Below are 19,351 nucleotides of genomic sequence, written 5' to 3' on the forward strand. Positions count from 1 at the left end.
CGGGTCGGCCCATGTTTAATTATCATTTAGGGGTCCTTTTTTCCAACACACTACACTCAGATCTATACCGTTAAATCTGATTACGTAAGCAGAGAGGATAAAAAATTGATAGCAATATATATGCAAATCCCGACCATATTGTCCGATTCAGACATGAATTATATGAATTTGTCGCGCTTCGCGCGCTCACCAAACAGTACATGACATAGGGTATATAGCTTATATGTAGCGACAAAAAACCCACTGGCTGAGGGGGGTCTGGGGTTTGGTTTATCCCCCTATGGGGGCCCAAGGCCAACGTCTGGGGGGATGACGAAGTGCTGTTACGATCCTGATTGGAGTCAAGAGAGAGAGAGAGAGTCTTTATTTTCATCGAACCAAAATACATAGCAAACGGCAATGATGGTGGTACAGAAAATATGCGTGCACAGTATTCGGTATTAGATAGGAATGATCGATAAGACCGTGAAGGTCATCTAGTCTGATCACACCAGCATCAAACAGGTACACTTGACTCTGAACAGACTGGCTGTAAAGAAATGTTTAGTTAAAGGAAAATAGAAAAAAAAATTAAACAATGGTGGCAAATGATCAATGAAGCAATGTCTGGGCGAGGTAGGGCAACAGTGTTAGTGTAACGACAAGAGGTGATCAAGTAGGGCTTTTTTGAATCTATTATAAGGCAATTCACGGATATGTGGTGGTAATGCATTCCAGATGATAGGTCCCGAGTAGTCGATAGATCTCTTAGTTAGGTTGCTATTGGGTGGGGGTAAGTAGATGTTTCCTTTAGACGAGGATCTCGTGTAATGGGAATGGACATGTTTAGCAGGTATGAAAAAGTCATCAAACACAGGAGGCAGACTATTGGAAAAATATTTGTGAACAACTTTTGATACTTCGAAGCGATATAGTTCATCAACTCGCAAAATTCGATGCTTACGGTAGTAAGGCGATAAATTGGTACGTAAAGGTACAGATGAGATCAGCCGTATCGCACGGTTTTGCAGGGTTCGAATTCTGCACAAAAATGTTGTGCATGCATGTCAAGTTGGAGAAATGACATTTTTTAGTCATCTCAGCTGTGAAAGTGTAATTTCGAGGTCGAGCCGAAAAGTTGATCTTTTTTATTAGTCAACTCGTCGGGTATCCCAGTTTGTATGCCCATTTTTCGGTTCCCAATATTTGGGGGGCGATGATCGGTGTTGAGCTTCAAAAGGGGGCGATGAGTCGAAAAAGGTTGGGAACCACTGGCGTAGACGACGTAAATAGGAGGCATGCGCACTGAATGAAAAGTAAATAAGATAGTATAGAAAAAAGCAAGCGACAAGAAATGGGGTGGCATGCCATGGAACGCGAGATCGATATGTCAGGTCGTGATCTGGTAATCTTGAGGATGGACTAGTTTTCATTTAGTAATTGCTTATATTTCTACTTGAATGTGGACATCATGCTCGTCGACTGTCGTATGACCGGCGAGATACTGTTACACACATCAGGTTCGGCATATTTGATGGAGCGATGATCTTTTCGGTCGCTGATATGATATTTGGACGACGTGGACGCGAGTGTGTTGTACTTGTAAGCTATTGATTCCGAGGTAAAGGCCCAGGGGGATGTTAGATTAAAAAGATCGCAACTGCGAGTCGCTAGACATCCTCCTATATGTTCATTACATCGCATTGTGTCTTATCGCATTGGACATTGTGTGTGACTTGTTCAGATGAAAAAATATAACTCAACGACCAACGACGATGGACCAACAGAGTACAAGAGATACAAACCTGGGTGATTTTTTGGCTACCCTATGTTCCGGATTTGAGCGCAACTTAAGATCCCGAATTCATTTCATATCATGCTCAAAACTAGCATGGGAATTGAAAATGAATCTAGTAATGGCCCCAATGTCCAAATTCAAATCGAGTTTTGCAAAATTCGTGAATGTAAAGCCGTGCTCACTGGTTGTTTAGCTTCCAGATCGGTCATCCGTGAATGATTGACGTCGAGGATTTGAGGTCAGTTCTGTAGGCATCGCATGTGCAAATTGTGCGGGTTTTGCTATTTTGCTCCTCTGTGTCAGCTAATACAACATAATATGAATATGCCAGTCACAGTACAGCGCTTAGCGCACACCTTCCTCTTACGAAGACTGGCACTGAAGACAAGATACGTCAGATACTCATTCGATTCCACTGCAGAGAATACCAATATCGTTGACAACACTGAACACATAACTAGCGCCGATGGAAGCCTTGAGTACTCGGTTTCCAAAGCAGATTTCAAGTGGGTGGAGAGACTCTTTCCCCCGTCCAGGATTCCGTTTCCACCCCAGCACGAGTCGTACCCAACACCGAGCGGATGGGTTGCGCCATCAAGTAAGAATTCGATGTGTACTGTTACAGTGCAGAGGTATCTATTTTATCAACGTCATCAACAGGTCTGGGCGCAATGAATTGAGCACGCGAATTTGAACTGAATATTAATGTAGTTGGGGATGATTTTTTGCTGAAATTGTATGCTCCTTGTCACTAGAAATTCATTTATCATAACTTTGCTCAGCTCTAGTCTCCAACTATTCTACTTGAGTAGCATCAGTGTTGGCAACTATCTCGACTCTGCCTGGCCATATGTTATTATTTTAGTTGAATAGCACCAATGCCAGCTACTATCTTGAATCTACCCTGAAATATTTAATTATTCTACTAGGGTAGCTGCAATGTTGGCAACTATTTTGACTCCATCAAGGGCTTTATTAGCTTCAATGTTGGAAACAATCTCGACTACACCAGGAAATAATTCAAAAATCTACTTGAGTAGCATCAATGTCGTGGTAGGAGTTGAGATCAATCATTTCTGTATAATATTTTTACACTCCTATAGCTTCGCTTCTACAGGTTGGAATTGAGGCAGGGTTGTAATGACTCGACTCCGACTCGCGATTTTGTGATGACTTGACTCATTTTTAAAAATACGGAAAATCACTTGAGTCATTGTGCATGACTCGAGACTAGGATGACCATTTCATTGTAACTCTGAAGAAAAATAAAGTTACCACATTATTGGTATTTCGTCTATCAGTTCTGATACTTGAAAATAGGGCCAGAAAGTAAGGTAATTACTATTTTATGAATGCGTGCCATTCTATAACACCCGAGCAAAGAACTTGGAAAAAGTGGATTGAACTGAACATGACTCGACTTAAAACACTGTGACTCGGAACCTTGTGACTTGGTTACAACCCTGAATTGAGGAAAGTTGAAAAATATTTTTTTGAATTGCTCTATTGATGCTACTCGACTATAGTTGTCAACATTCACAAACTAGATACACCCCACTGTTTGCCTTTCCATGCAACCTGATCAAATGTTGTTTTTCAGGCACCGTACCAGACAAGCCATACTTCATCCGCAGAAACAAGTACCATGTCTTCACGATATTTGAAGAGAAAAAGCCAAAAAACTCCCAAAGATGGCTGACGTATGTGAAGCATATCGAAGGGGACATCAAGGTTGGTGCTCTGCGTAATCTATGGCCTCGTTCGCAAGGGTGGTCAAAGCGGTCATCTTTGGATAGGGCTGGGCAAAATCGAGTACCTGAGTGCTTCGATTCTGAATCACGTATTATGCTTCGAGTCGAGTATCACTCATTATGATGTCATTACAGAATTTAATATGTCAAAGTTCAAATATGTACCGTTTATGCCACCACAAAGAATATGATGTCTGTTATCCATCTCAAAAATGATACATTATTGGTATTTTTGCGGCCATATCGATTTCACTCCACTTGGTGACAATGCTGTGGGATAATCGTGATTTCGGAAATGTGCCACGTCCAGAAACCTTCGTAGCTTTGTACTATATTTTTCGTATGCCAATCAATGTTTCAAGGCTTCAACAGTAAAAATATATATCAAAACTATAATTCTCGTTGATAAATTGACTTTCGGTGGCGAGAAGCGCATAATTTCAGTACTCGAAAAAATCGTCTTATGCTACTGGACTCAAATCAATAAAATAGGTGCCCGATTCAGATTCGAATCATTGTGCCCAGCCCTATCGTTGACCCTTAATTAGAAGTAGACCCAAATTATTTTGGTTGACACTCGTCAGCAAATAGCAATAGAATTGAAGAGAACATTTATTATCAATAATTGCATCGTAGATACAATGTTCTTTTAAATTCTCTACTGCAGAGTTCTGACCCCTTCTCTCCTGTTCTATATGGAATGATATCACATCACATGGTCTATATTCTCGGATTGTATAAAATCGACGGTCTATTGCATATTTATTCAGACTCATGTATGATATAAACTAATGATGGAAGATGAGGTTTGCGTTCTCAGGAGTTCAGATTTTACGTTCACAAACGAACCTTGGTAGGTTCTGCACTGTGAACCTTTTTCATATATTGCAATTTTTCACGTCATTAACACACTAAACAAGCATGCACCTTACTAATCTCAAAAATTTTACTTGCTTTGTTACTTAAGTTTGCTCGAAATATTTAGCTTTCCGTTTGTGATTATTCAGTGACTCTCTCTGCTGTGAGCTTGACCCGCAATCACACAACAGCAAGAACAAACTACACTATATGTTGACAGTCAGCGAATGATGCTTACTCAACCACTCCATGAAATTGATATAAAGAAGGCCTTGTTGTCTGATGTAAAAATCTAGCAGGCGTACGGGAACCATCTTGATTTAATATGTTTGTTGTAGCCTATCTTAAAAACCTAATCCGTGCGATTGAAGTGTTGCCTACTATATATCTTGTTAATGGGGTAATTTCGGTAGCAAGTATAAGAACCAGTTTTACACTCTGCTCAATATCAATGTATCAATAGTCAGACGCCAAATACGTTGTCAGGTCCGGCCTAGACCGTTACGGCGTAAGCTTATAGGCTATTCCCTTGTATGTCCTCGTCGAAATTGTTGATGAAGCAACGGAAAATAATGATTTTATGGGATTATTATAGCATTTGATTTTTCCAGTGGACACATTTGGTGACGTTTGAAAAGTCAGCATGTAGGTTTACTTCAGCGTTGTGGCCGAGTCGTCGCTAGGTAACGTGTACATTAATATATCACTGCACTGAAATGTAGGGTTGGAATTAGCAATATGACATCATAGGTTTTCAGGGGTTCGCACTATCCCTAATATAAACCTACTTCAAGTATTGCAGGGCTGATTTTGTCAAATAATCTTAAAACTCAATTCGAAATAGTCTGGAATCCTAATAACTTCAACTAATGCGAGTTGAAAAAAAGTACTTTATAAGTAATCACTTTTTCAGGCTCTTGAAAAGGAACTGATCGAGGCGCTTCGACCATACGAAAAATTTGACCCAGCGACTCGCGTCAACGAGGCGACACAAACGATATGGGTGAAAGGAATGCACAAGGACATAATAGAGAGATATCTATACAACCAAGGGTTTTGAACGTTTGACCAACAACAAACGACGACAATGTTCAAATAGTTGGAAAGGATGGAAGGTTTGTAGTGGACGAATTCCAATGGTGGACGGCATTCTTGGACATACCAAATGCGGCAGCAGTTGCAGTAGATCAAGGAATGCTTGTGACAGTACACTCGAAATCATTTCCATATTAATACTCATTTATTGGCCATATGGTATCCTCCGATTGTTGCTTTGAAAAATACAAACTGTTTTCAACACAAACGATTTGAGTCAATTCATTACAGTTGCACTAAGGAATTTGTCATAGAGACATTTTCCAGCTGTCTTTCAAAAATACAAACAATCAATTCTTCTTCTGTCAGATATTCTGGCGTGGTGATCAAACATATCGTGTCACAGAGAGGAGGAATGTGATTTCCAAACAGAAATCCGTCAATTAGATCAGGGGTTGGCAACCTTTTCAGCATACCGGTGTTCAAAATACACAAATGTTGAAAATTGATTGCAGCTACAAGGTTACCAAAGGGCAGTAACACTTAACAGACACATTCCGATTTAAGAGATCAGCATGATTGGCCATCAATTATTATCAGTCACAGTATACGGAATTTTCGCGGACAAGTATCGAACTGTCCACAGAGCTGTCCAACTGAACATTAGGGTTGTCCATAATTTGGAAAATCTTACAAATCCTCGGTTGTAATGTCTTATTCGATAGATTATTGATAAAAAACGACACTGAGCCTGAAAGAAGCTCACAGAAAGGCCGTTAAGATTTCGTGCAAAGCGTTTGAAAGTAGCTGCCGAAGAATGGGCGTGCCACCGACCATAGAACGGCGAGAAGACTAGTAATCAAGAATCCACGGCTCTTGATTGGATAATCGGCTATGCTTCAATGACCACGTCAGCAGCAGCTTGGTGATTACGTGAACAAGGAGTCTACAACTGGCGGCGATTCTGAAAGCGCATTGTATATAGGTTGACAGATAATGATTAAGGATTGATTAAGGGTATGTTGAGGTACGAAATACATGATGAACAAACAACAGCTGCTTCACAAAAACGTCTAAAGCATGACTGCTTTATTGTGAAAGAAACCGCCGTAGCCGATATGCCTTGTTTTCAACGAGGGAAAGCATAGGCGCTTATGCAAGTGGCGACGGATTCCTAGTTTCAGAAATAATATATCATTATTGAATACAAAAATAAAGCTTAACAATGACACTATAGTTTGTGTGATCTCATTGGGCTCAGGTTGTAGTACATAGTTGAAGTTTTGAAAGCTCTAAGGGTCGGCTGAATCAGCGGGTTATGCTTGGCACTTGTCAGATGCTTGCATCAAACTGCATTCACTTGCAAGTGTTGTCAGAGTCCTTGATGATGACGCAGAAAAGAGGCGTAAAAGTAAGCACATAATATGCTGGATATGATATGTCAAATTCCTTAATAATCGCGCAGAAAAGGGCTGTAAAGGTAAACACAGACAATGCTGCATAGTGCATAGTATCCAGCATAGTTTACATATCATATCAAGCAGGGCCTGTGCTTGCATTTAAACCTCGTTTCTGCGACATCATTGGGGACTTTGAAAACATTTACAAGTGAATTCAATTTGCTGCAAACATCTGATGAGTGCTAAGCCTAACCGTCTGATTCAGCCGATCGCTAGAGCATTCAAAACTTCAACTATGTACTGCAACCTGAGCCCAATAAGATCACCTAACTTATAGTGTCATTGTTAAGCTTTATCTTTGTATTCAATAATGATATATTATTCCTGAAACTAGGAATCCGTCGCCACTTGCATAAGCGCCTATGCCAGTGGTTCCCAACGTGGGCGATATCGCCCCCCAGGGGGCGATTTGGCGATCTAGGGGGGCGAAAATGACGAAGGGGGCGACGGGGGGCGAAAATAGCGAAGGGGGCGATAGGGGGGCGATGACGCGTAAAACGGCTGACCTTTTTTTTTTTTTTTTTTTTTTTTTAGTCATCCACCTAGCAATGCGGAGCGAAAAAACGTTATTTTCAGCTCTGAGCGGAGAAAGATGACCTTTTTTTTTTTTTTTTTCTAGTCAACCCGCCGGTGATTACAGTCTGTATGCCCAATTATCGGTGCACAAAATTTGGGGGGCGATGATCGGTGTTGACCTTGAAAAGGGGGCGATGGGTCGAAAAAGGTTGGGAACCACTGGCCTATGCTTTCCCTCGTTGAAAACAAGGCATATAGGCTACGGCGGTTTCTTTCACAATAAAGCAGTCATGCTTTAGACGTTTTTGTGAAGCAGCTGTTATTTGTTCATCATGTATTTCGTACCTCAACATACCCTTAATCAATCCTAAATCATTATCTGTCAACCTATATACAATGCGCTTTCAGAATCGCCGCCAGTAGCAGACTCCTTGTTCACCTAATCAGCAAGCTGCTGCTGACGTGGTCATTGAAGCATAGCCGATTATCCAATCAAGAGCCGTGGTTTCTTGATTACTAGTCTTCTCGCCGTTCTATGGTCGGTGGCACGCCCATTCTTCGGCAGCTACTTTCAAACGCTTTGCACGAAATCTTAACGGCCTTTCTGTGAGCTTCTTTCAGGCTCAGTGTCGTTTTTTATCAATAATCTATCGAATAAGACATTACAACCGAAGATTTGTAAGATTTTGCAAATTATGGACAACCCTACTGAACATGCATGGTACATGTCATGCATCGTGTACCGTAAATTTCATTCCTAGCCTGGACCACATGGGCTTGTATCAGAGAGCCGTTGATTCTAATAGCCCCTCCACCAGACATTTGCGGAACATGAATTCCTGCCAACAGATTCCCAACCGAACTTACTAAAATTTCGGTCTCCTCTTCCTGCCCGTATATTTAGTGTTGGGTTTTGGAGCCTTCGCCCGTTTCTTCTTTTCGATAATCCACTCTCTTGATTTCTTCACGCTCTTTCCACGTAACTGCTTATAAGTCAGACGCTCGCTACTGTACGCGACATGAGCAGACGCGCTGTCAGCAGCACCCAAACCTCTGGGCATTTGTGGAGCCGTAACACCGCAAAATAAACACAAGAATATTTTTTTAGCCTTTGTGCTTTCAGGATAGTCGATCACAACACCGCCTGAAAATCCGGCGCGCGTCGCTTGTAACGTAATAAGCTCTAATTGACTTGGATTTTCTGGGTACAACTGAAACACGGCTCTTGTGCCGTGCCTCATCGCGGAGTATAACGTTGAGAAGAAAGCGTATAGTCTTTTTGCCGGATTTTGAGCTCTGGAATTGGAATAGCACAGCCATTGAATAGCAGACACGCTTATGACGCCGTCAAACGTTCCAGGCTTAAAACACAACCCTTGTCCGGCGTCAGCCAAAATCATACCACCTTCGACTTCGCGGTCGATGGCGACGTCCAGCATAGAACTGCTGATATCAAGTCCTACCCAGTAATGTCCGAGCTCCGTGGCTGTTTCACCACTAAGCCCAGATCCGCAACCGATATCAAGGAGTAGCGACGGTTCGTCGGGTGGTAGATTCAACAGTTCGATGGCTCTCTCGGACATTTTAGACTGGATCTCCATCATCCGTGAGTTGCTAGAGTATTTCTGAGCTTCCGTGTCATTGTAAAACACCTCCGGTGGTGCCTGGTGTTCAGGTCGCTTGTGCGAAGACATACCTCTATTTGACTAGATCTGAAATGTAAAAAGGCACACACATCGGTTTTAGGGCTGGGCACAATTGAACACCTGAGTGGTTCGATTATCACTCATTGTGACGTTAAAACAGTATGAAAGATGCGGAAAGTTCAAATATGTGCCTTTTATGGTATCACAAAGAATGTAGGCTAATGTAAGTCTAGAGCACATTGAAAATAATTCGGTATTTTTCGACCAGGCCTGTTTCATTGCGCTTTGCGACAATGCTGTGGGTTGATCACAGATATTTCATGGCTACATGTTTCGTATGCGGCGATACAACCAATTGGGGTTTCAAGGCTTCTACAGTGAAAGATAGTATCAGAACTGCAATTCTCGTTAATAATTAGCCTTTAATGCAAGGCAGAGCACAATTTCAGCACTTGAAAAAATCATCTCCCCTACTCGACTTGAATCGATAGGATGAGTACTCGATTCAGATCAAGCCCAGCTCTAATTGGTTCAAGAGTTTGAAACAAACATATGCACTGCTTTTGCGGACGACAACATTTCACGGGCGCGCGCCATTCCGACAATCGCCGACAATTTACGAAAATCGTATTTGGTGTAAAACGCGATCAAGGATGCAGAAGTACCGCTACCCTCCGAGTCTCTCATCATGTTACACAGCTCAGGGTAGAAATGAGGAAAGGTAGGCAGTTCGTAAAATACCAAATTTTTCATGCCGCGAATTTTAGTCCTGTTGTAAAAGTAATATCGTTCGGTGTACAGTAAAATATGACATTTTCCCGTGTAGAATTTCCTTTTCGCCTTGCCGACATCAGTGGTCGTGCTGTAGTCACTAATGTGAGAGAAACTCAATCCAGATCCTTCCTTCCATTCTCTCCGCATGTAATTTCGCAGACGCACAAAATCAAAATACTGCGGTATGAACACAACGATGTGTTTCATTTTTGACTCCTTGTATTGCTTGTATATCCGATCGACAAAAAATTTAAACCTTACTTCCGCCGAATCTACCAATGTATCCGGGGTTAGTTTGTGAAACACTTGAGGTAGCTGTTTCGCGATGGCACAAATACTGCCTTTTTCGCTGCAAAGATCAACCGTCAATAAACCTTGATGGTTGAAACAGAATTTGTTGAATAACGACTGTATCTGCGGAGCACCGACGCTAGATAGAACGATGCTTTGTCTGTAGAATTTGTTCTGCGAATCAAGCGATATGTTTCTCACTCTTGAGAAGTCAACGTCGTGTGAATCTTTCGGCGTTATGTTTATGTGATTGAAGTTATGCAAAACATGTTCCCAATTCTGCATCATAAACACATCAGTCTGGTCGAGAATCATCATTTCGATTGATGATAAAAAATCATGTTCGTAATGCTTCTCTCCGACAGCCCCAATTACAGACCTCATGCCCAGAGGTGATGATATGATTATATCTGAAGCGTAAAATGGTGTGTAAAGCCGTATCGAATTACGCAGCAGCCCGATGCCTATACGGAAATGTTCGTCTGTGTTTCCTTTGAAAATATCTTGGAAATCTTCTGGTTTTTCAGAAAGAGAAGTATCTTTATCCGGATCGCTGCCGAACTCCTCGAAAAACCTTTTCTTTTCACCAACCCCAAAATTTGAGCCACGTTGTAGAAGTTTCAATAATGTATCCACCACCTCAAGGGCCGCGCTTCTGAAAGGCACTAAAATTAATATCCTTGGTCTTGTGATGCCTTGGTCTCTGTATTCAGCCTGCTCGCTTTGCTCCGGTGTCATGTTTTTAAGTCTAGCATTGTGCAAGAGAACTTTTGCTCTGCACCGTAACAGATGATTAGCAACATGCAAGCAGTACGCCTTTTTTATATCCATATTACGCCCGGACGCAACTACGTTAGTGTAGCTCACGTCACAGTAAGAATTGATTAAGGTAAAAAATTCGCGTTGCAACGGGCTGAAAAGCACATCTCCCTTACAAAAATCTATGTTGATTTTGCTCCAATTGTCGATCAAAATTTTCTTGATGTGATACACGCTGCGAAATTCGTCCGCGGTTGATCGTTTTGGTAACGCTTTACTGGGCACGTAAGTTCCAGGGATTGTTACTCGACTTGAGTATGTGATTTTTTCCATGATGGACCACTCCATGCTGTGTTTCACTTGTAATTTGCTAGTTTCCATCGATCCTGTATATTCTGTGACATTTGCTTCTAAATGTCTTTTGTAATAGTTTGTTTTATCATTGGCAGTTGATTTTTCTTCACCATTACAATCATCATCATCCGAATCACCATATATTTGTACCTCTGGAATTTGTTCTACATCGCCCTCGCCGTCTATCTCCAGATCTTCATCATCACGCAGGCAATCATTTTTATCATCTTCCTCACTTTCTGAATCCAAATCCTCCCCACTGCTTGATGCTGAATCCACAACGAGTGTGGAGGATGCGTTATTTGTAGTTGACTTCGAACTGGAAGCGAGTTTGCGACGTTTGTGCTGTTGAATTTCGTCATCAGTTTCTGAATCAGAACTATCCGCTTTGTTTTGAGATCCGACCATCGACACCAGACTCGAGTACGGATTTTCCTCGTCTTCCGACGAAGATAGATCTGACATGTCGCTCACGTTTTATGAGATCTAACAACGACGTGATCAACATTAACGAGAAGACAACGCTTTCAAACTCGTGGGGCTGTGGGAACTGTGACGCGTACTCTTGATTATTATTCAGCGGCAATTAGTAAATACACACGGAAAATTCTAAATACCTGACTGTGAACAGAACACGAATAAATCCAACATGTTTTCGCGAAAGTTTGAGCAACATACATAAATGCCCGTGCCGCAGTCGTACACGCCGTGCAAAGTGCAACAATAAATAAGTCAACAACCAAAGCGAACAAACTGGTCGCGTGTTAGCTGAGCTCTGCTCTTCGCTTCACTGGGTTCTGTAGAAAACATGCGCTCCAGAGAGTCCAGACACCAGAGGCGCTGGAGAATGGCACCATAGTGTCCTAGCTCAGTGGTGTCGACCCAAGCAAATCTCACGGCTCAATGAAATTGGTTCACGTCATACTTTACATTTAATCAAAGGCAAATTGACAGTGATTTTTGACCAGCTTGCCGAGCATTAAATTTGATGAACCGGGTATAATCAATCGAAAGCTGACGCGGTACTGCTTGCGAAAATATAAAATTTATTCCTCTCATCGCTTTGTTGGACGCTGGGCGATGCGAAGCCCTAGCGGTACAACCAATACTGTCCAATCACTGTCTCAAGAACCCAGGAAGAGTATGGCCGCCAGGCCTTCATATTCCGACCCCGGGATCTGGTACCGCATCGACGGGCCAGTATCCCAGACACAAGCATGGTGGCGGAGGGATCAGTGGCCGCAGACGCCCCCTCTAAAGCCTGTTTGTGCCGACCGTTTGAACCTTGACGAAACTGATGAAAAAGGTAGAAAACGAAGCAACCTTATGGATGCTTTGTGTCCTACGACACAAAGGGTCCTATTACGAGCGCTTGTGGCACATAGTGCTGTGGTGTAATGCCACAGCGCTGTCACAAGCGTCACGGGGGAGGTTTACTGCGGTTCTTCCAGACCCCTAAAAAAATAGGTCCCTATACATTCTGTGGACCCAGTTCTACCCTTACAAGTCAAGGAAAGGCTGGTAAGGTGTGCTCGCTTCTACCGAAGCGCCTATAGAAAAAGTATCAACAGCGCAGCGTTTCTCTACGACGCGATTGCACAAATGCACATGCACAATGCCAAGGGATATCTAGACTAGAATCACTAGATAGACTAGATATCCCTGACAATGCCATTGCCGCGACGCCAGCTGATCCCACTCTCGCCGCGCAGCCTCATCCTTGCTCTTGAGCTACTCTCTCATTTCGCCAGACAGCATTGTTGCGTCACACTGCCAATCTCCTCAACAATAATTTGGGACTGATTGTGAGGGTTCCCGGGCCATGAGCGGAATAAATTTTATATTTTCGCAAGCAGTACCGCGTCAGCTTTCGATTGATACCCAGTTCATCAAATTTAAAGGTCAACTGCATCCTAAAAATGACTTTGCCTTATTTCGTACGTTATGTGGTTAGGAATGTGTATAAAATAAAAAAAGTTGAAATTACATGATAGTTTTCAAGTAATTTAAATTATAAATCGAAAAGCTGAAAAACGGATATGAAATCATTCAGCTATGAAATGACGTCATGTGAGTGACACAGTAAAAGTCCTGGTATAGCTCAGTGTGGTAAACAGATAGTTATTCGTGTTGGGATTGACTTTGATACTGGATTTGATTGTCAATATGGAAGGTATGAAGAAGATGAGGCACGGAGGTACATCTTGTGTCGCGTATGGTTGCTCGAATACGCGATATTCGGTACCCAAAGTGTCTTTTCATCGCTGTCCAAATCCTATTGCTGGAGAGGATTATGAAGACTGTGAAAGTGATATCCAATCCCTGTTAAGTGACGATAGCTTCCACCCAATAGAGTTAGATGGCGAGTCAGAGTGAGTACTTGAACAGTGTAATCATATTTGTACCAAGTCTTCACCAAGATATTGATTTGCAGGCATTCAAATTCAGAGGAATGTCTGGAGAATAGCAAGACCCAATTTGTGATTGTGGACAGGAATAAGCTGGTGAGCATTTTTCAACATTGTCCAATGTGTCAATCAGAGTCGGACGTACAAGAGTCTGGTTTAGGTAGCACACTGAGAATCAAGAAAGGCTGCACAAACTGCTCATAATCCAGATTTTGATTTACGGGTAGTGTAGATGCCGTTACATCCTTTAAAGATGAAAAAGCCTACTAGAATGTATCAAAAAGAAACAAACTGCTCCATTCAGCATATATACATGATATATATATAGGCCTAAATTTAAGTTACAATGAATAGCATCTTTGATTCTGTTGTTTACCATTATGACAATCCATTTTCAGATTCATTGGCATACGAAAGGATTTGCGATGTTCTCTACTCCACGCAAATGGAAAATGACATACGCCATCTATCGCCGAATGTAAACACTGCTGGAAGTGAATCATTCAATGCCCTCCTCAATCATTTCTGCCCAAAGTTATATCACTACAACCATAATTCAGTCAAAAAGCCAGGTAGGTACCTTGCAGTGTCTCGGCTCGGCTATTCAAAACAACCTACCGTATATCAGATTTTGGCATAATTACTAGCCTCATCAATTATGCATTTTTTGTAGGATGCAGTTGGCAATCCTACATTTCAATGAAAATTGCTCGAAAACTCGGAAAATGTCGAAAGAAGGAGCACCGCGGTCAAATACCCGAAGTACAAAGATGGGGAATGTGCGGCTCACATGATCCTTGAAAATTCAACATTTGGTAACTGCCGGTGATCTGCCTGCATCATAAGATTTCGTCATATTGTTAATGCCTGTTCTAGATTACTGCAATGAGCTTGCCGAAGAAGTTCAAGCACTCATCATAACTGGACCAGAAACTGTTGAGTTGAGCGATTGTGCTGAGACCGTTCCACCTCCTCTAACTAGCAGCATAATCAGAATTAGCAGAGAGAAGCTATTGCCCGACATAAAACCCGATATGCTTTTCTGCCTGACACAGTAGTTATTTTGGTCGATTAGTTATATGCGTTTATTATTTGGAATACAACTGTACATTCACAATGTGGCGTTACTGAACTGGAATCCTGTGTAAGAATTTGACGTAAATTTTGTTCGGGCAGCAGTAGCAACGCATGCAGGCAGGATTTTGCCACAGAATCCCCATACCCAGCGAACACAATTTCTGTGGGCAGTATGTTTCAACTTCCTGAAAAGTGAAAACAAATGTATTAGTGCGAGAAAAGTATTTGGCAACCGAATCAGAGATTCATCCCATTCATGCATCGATCTTGATGTTATTATTCTGCGGCCATATTTCTGTTGATATCCATAGTAGGACATCTCCAATACGTCAACGTCCAGACACACTGAATTGAATCATGGCAATTCTGTGATACACTTCAATTCTGTCAGTAACTCTCGGAACCTCCTTACAGCACAAACTTATATCAAGATACAGGACTGAAACGAGCTATTACACTACAGACTATACAACTGTATTCCATGTAGTCTCGACGAGCGGCTTGCGCTGAGCAAGCTAGGCTGATTATGACCCATCATATGAAGCTGCAAGGGGTTCCACTGACGATGGGATTGAGCGCATCAACACCTAAACCAATACGGCATTTAAACGGTAATTTTGTAAGTACGTGCAAAAATGATACTTACATTCGACATCCGAGTACTCGGACTCAGTCTCAATATCACTTGGCAAATCAGATCCAATGGAAACCTCGGCCATAACTGACTAGAATAAAAACTCCGAGAACACAAACAGCCGCTGTGACCGGTGTTGATAATATGTGTCACTCACTTGACGTCACAATGCACATTCTGCTTTTTCTGTAAACATGCCAATATTGGAACTTTCAGTCAAAATTACGGCAATTTCCGATTGAGTTGAAACACGGAAAGTCGGTAATTTCGTTATGAAAAAAAATTCTGAACATGATTCCGCAAAGTTGTCATGAAGATGCAGTTGACCTTTAATGCTCGGCAAGCCGGTCAAAAATCACCGTCAATTTGCCTTTGATTAAATGTAAAGTATGACGTGAACCAATTTCATTGAGCTGTGAGTTTTGCTTGTGTCGACACCATATAGGACACTATGATGTCTCGTCTGTCTATTGATAACTAACGTGCGGATAGATACGCAACACCCGTCGGCACGCTTGCTTGCCCGAAGAAAATTACTGTTCAACAATCTGAACGCAACATAATCGCTAATCCTATAGCTCTTATTTGAAAGCTACTGTCGCACTGATTCTGAAAATATACATCAAAATCGAATCAGGGCAATGGAACCCCCTTGAAATACCCCTCAAAGTTCGAAATTCTGCATTGTTCTGAAAGATCGCAACCACGCAAGGGCCATTGTTTTGGTCATTGTGCTGCGTCGCTGCGATTGTTTGGAACAATGCCGATTTTCAGACTTGTTGCGTTCAGATTGCTGAGCAGTAATTCACTCCGGGCCAGCAAGCGTGACGACCGGTGTTGCGTATCTATCCTTAGGTTAGTTATCTATACACCATGCGGCTTCATTCCTTCACCAAATTCATATATGATCACTGATCAGACATCCACCTTTGACAGGGAATTGCGTCTGCTATATAGTCATCGCGGACCCCTTCAAGTTTTGTGGGATATGCGGAAACTAGAAACTGCAAAGTTTATGTATCAGCTCCACTGCGGCCACTGCCCCGAACAATTCAATGACTTCTTTACCTCGGTATCAAAAGTGCATAAGTAGGCCCTACGACTAGGGCTGGGCAAAATCGAGTACTTTAGTGATTCGATTCTGAATCACGTATTTTGCTTCGAGTCGAGTCGAGTATTCGAGTATCACTCATTGTGACGTAATATCAAATGCCAAGGTTCAAATATGTAGCTTTATGCCACCCAAAGAATATATTGCCTGTTATCCATCACATTAATGATACTTTGATATTATTTTGACCCTACCGATTTCATTTCACTTTCTGACAATGTTGTGGGAGGATCAGGACTTCGGAAATGTGTTATTTCCAGTAACGTTCGTAGCTTTGTACCATGTGTCGTATGCTGCGACACGGCCAATCAAGGTTTCATGGCTTCCACAGTGGAAAATGGTATCAAAACCCTAATTCTCGTCGTTAAAATAACTTTCAGTGGCGAGGAACGTATAATTTCAGTACTCGAAAAAATCGTCTCTTGCTACTCGACTCGAATCATTGGAATAAATACTCGATTCAGATTCGAGTATCAATTTTAATGATTCGAGTCGAGTAGTAAAAGGCGATTTTTTCGAGTACTGAAATTATACGCTCATCGCAACGAAAAGTTAATTTGCTAACGAGAACTATAGTTTTGTTACTATTTTTGATTGGCCGTGTCGCAGCATGAGAGACATATAGTACTAAGCTACGAACGTTACTGGAAATAACACATTTCCGAAGTCATGATCATTGTCAAGAAGTGCAATGAAATCGGTATTGTCTAAAAAATACCAAAGTATCTTTAATGTGACGGACAACAGGCATTATGTTCTTCGTGGTGGCATAAAAGGTGCATATTTGGACTTTGATATAGTACATTCTATTGTGATATCATAATCAGTGATACTCGAATACTCGACTCGAAGTATTTTACGTGATTCAGAATCGAATCACTCAGGTACTCGATTTTGCCCAGCCCTACCTACGACACACGCGCGGCCACGTCGTCGCTCTATCAAATATGCCGGACCTGAAGTGTGGAACAGTATCTCGCCGGCTATCCGACACGACCGACAGTCGTCGAGCATTGCCCAGTCCAGTCCACATTCAAGTCGAAATACCAGCAATTTCTGCTGAATGAATACTAGTCAGCCCTCACCATTTACCGGACCATGACCTGACATATTGATCTCGCCTTATGTCACTTGCAACCTGATTTTATCGCTTGCCACTTTATATTACGACCTAACATCGACCTCACCCCCGCCACATGCCACCTCATTTTGTCGCTTGCGTCTTATATTCTCTGCATTACTTTTCATTCAGTGTGCAATGTGCAATTGTGCGTGCATGCCTCTTATTTACTTCGCCTAGGCCAAGGGTCGGCAACCTACGGCCCGCCAAGCGAAATCGTCCGGCCCGCGACATCATAATTAGTTGTCGCAAGAATACGGCCCGCAAACTTCAGTTCCAGCACTGTTTATTAAGACAAATTGTAGCATTGCTAAGATATAAGTACGTTGTACTGCTCTATAGTCACGCCCTAAGACTGGTGCGCAGGCGGAATTTTAGTATAGTATATCGTACTATAAGCACAGTGCAATATAAATTTTATTCTGCTCACGGTCCTGTAACCCCCCATAACCAGCCTCGACTCTTGCATTGTGATCTAGTTTTGAATTGTGACGCAACCATACTTTCTGATTCTTTCTTCATAGCTTCAATGTCGTTTTGCCAGACAGAATTGTTGCGTCACAATGTTAAAACTGGATCACAATGCAAAATTCGAGGCTGATTTTGAGGGGTTCCAGGACCATAAGCAGAATAAAATTGATATTTTCGTAATTGGTACAGAAGCAGCTCTCCATTGATACCCGTTTTATCGAATTTAGCGCTCGACAAGCGGGCCAAAAATGGCCACAAGGTTGCCATTAACCAAACGGAAAATGTGACTTAGAACAATTTACCTGAGCAGTGAGATTTTCTTGTGTCTTCACCATATAGGACACAATGGTATAATGTTCCCAAGTGTGCGCAACTTGTAAATTACATTCTATTCGGCATGTCATAAATGGCTCCTTTTGCAGTAGTTGTTTGTTGTATTTGGGGTGTTTTCCGACTGCAATGGTCATTTACACCAGGCCTATATTCCTTATTTTGGTTCTGTAGAAGCCGACTTGTAGCACGGACCACTAATTTAATTATTGAATTGTTCCCACGCTTTCCGACATTCGTTCTCCACGAAATAAATTCAGGGTATTCGGTATTGCGTTTGCTTTGAACGTCAAAACCATATACCCACAAAATTTCAAATGGACCTTATTTAAATGCAATGCAGTGATGAATTGAAAGAAAAATTCCATACAAAGAGCATATCGCTGCTTCACTTTTACAAAAAGTACATCCTTGAAAGTGGTCTTCATTCCCGCTTGACCAGCCATGCAAAAGAAACTAAGAGCAAACTAAGATTACGCATTTCCTACGCCCATTTAGAAAATGTTCTGGTTCTTGCATCATCTGACTTGGTACTAGATAATGAACAACTTTCAAAAGAGAAGCAGCATCAAGTGTCACATTAATGCTGTGTTGTTGAAGTGTGAATGCATTTGCTGAGATTGCAGCAATGTAGCGTAATATACTGAAGTGTGAATTGTAGTATGAGAAGTCCGGCCCGCCTATGAGTTGTACACTCGAAATTTGGCCCGCGAGTATCAAAAGGTTGCCGACCCCTGGCCTAGGCTAAGGTGGGTGTCTGATCTTAAAGGCGTATCTGTGTTAACATTAACTGCGTTCCATACTGAGATAGGTGATGAGATGATGATATCATGAAACACTTTACCAACATTCTCGGTTTGCATTCAAATATTTACTTTTATTTTATATTCTCCAATGCCAATTTCACGGTGAAATTGTAGCCTTCAGGCCATTTGCTTACAATTACAACCCCCTGTCAAGCGCGATAGCTGTTTCGTTT

The 19,351-nt window shown here is 41.9% G+C and overlaps 4 protein-coding genes across 4 annotated transcripts; 2 read left to right on the forward strand and 2 right to left on the reverse strand.

Annotated features, from left to right (window-relative positions):
* The first annotated feature begins 1,541 nt into the window (after positions 1 to 1,541).
* Positions 1,542 to 5,679, forward strand: LOC145449834 (large ribosomal subunit protein mL49-like). The gene is made up of 3 exons (XM_080328275.1): positions 1,542 to 2,375; positions 3,378 to 3,508; positions 5,300 to 5,679. Exons 1-3 carry the CDS (start codon positions 2,036 to 2,038, stop codon positions 5,444 to 5,446), a joined length of 618 nt encoding a protein of 205 aa, XP_080184401.1. The 5' UTR covers positions 1,542 to 2,035; the 3' UTR covers positions 5,447 to 5,679.
* A 2,427-nt stretch (positions 5,680 to 8,106) lies between these two features.
* Positions 8,107 to 9,103, reverse strand: LOC145449866 (18S rRNA (guanine-N(7))-methyltransferase-like). Its single transcript, XM_080328311.1, has one exon. It carries the CDS (start codon positions 9,089 to 9,091, stop codon positions 8,264 to 8,266), a length of 828 nt encoding a protein of 275 aa, XP_080184437.1. The 5' UTR covers positions 9,092 to 9,103; the 3' UTR covers positions 8,107 to 8,263.
* Positions 9,104 to 9,108: 5 nt separating this feature from the next.
* On the reverse strand, positions 9,109 to 11,957 carry LOC145449856 (U3 small nucleolar RNA-associated protein 25 homolog). The gene has a single exon (XM_080328300.1). The coding sequence runs from the start codon at positions 11,684 to 11,686 to the stop codon at positions 9,575 to 9,577; it is 2,112 nt and encodes a 703-aa protein (XP_080184426.1). The 5' UTR covers positions 11,687 to 11,957; the 3' UTR covers positions 9,109 to 9,574.
* Positions 11,958 to 13,132: 1,175 nt separating this feature from the next.
* On the forward strand, positions 13,133 to 15,644 carry LOC145450847 (uncharacterized). Its single transcript, XM_080329354.1, has 5 exons — positions 13,133 to 13,593; positions 13,656 to 13,725; positions 14,028 to 14,201; positions 14,303 to 14,444; positions 14,506 to 15,644. The coding sequence occupies exons 1-3, from the start codon at positions 13,388 to 13,390 to the stop codon at positions 14,109 to 14,111; spliced, it is 360 nt and encodes a 119-aa protein (XP_080185480.1). The 5' UTR covers positions 13,133 to 13,387; the 3' UTR covers positions 14,112 to 14,201; positions 14,303 to 14,444; positions 14,506 to 15,644.
* Positions 15,645 to 19,351: the final 3,707 nt, after the last annotated feature.

The sequence above is a fragment of the Botryllus schlosseri genome, chromosome 11, assembly GCF_051294905.1.
Source record: "Botryllus schlosseri isolate E-star chromosome 11, Bs_hap1, whole genome shotgun sequence".
NCBI lineage: Eukaryota > Metazoa > Chordata > Ascidiacea > Stolidobranchia > Styelidae > Botryllus > Botryllus schlosseri.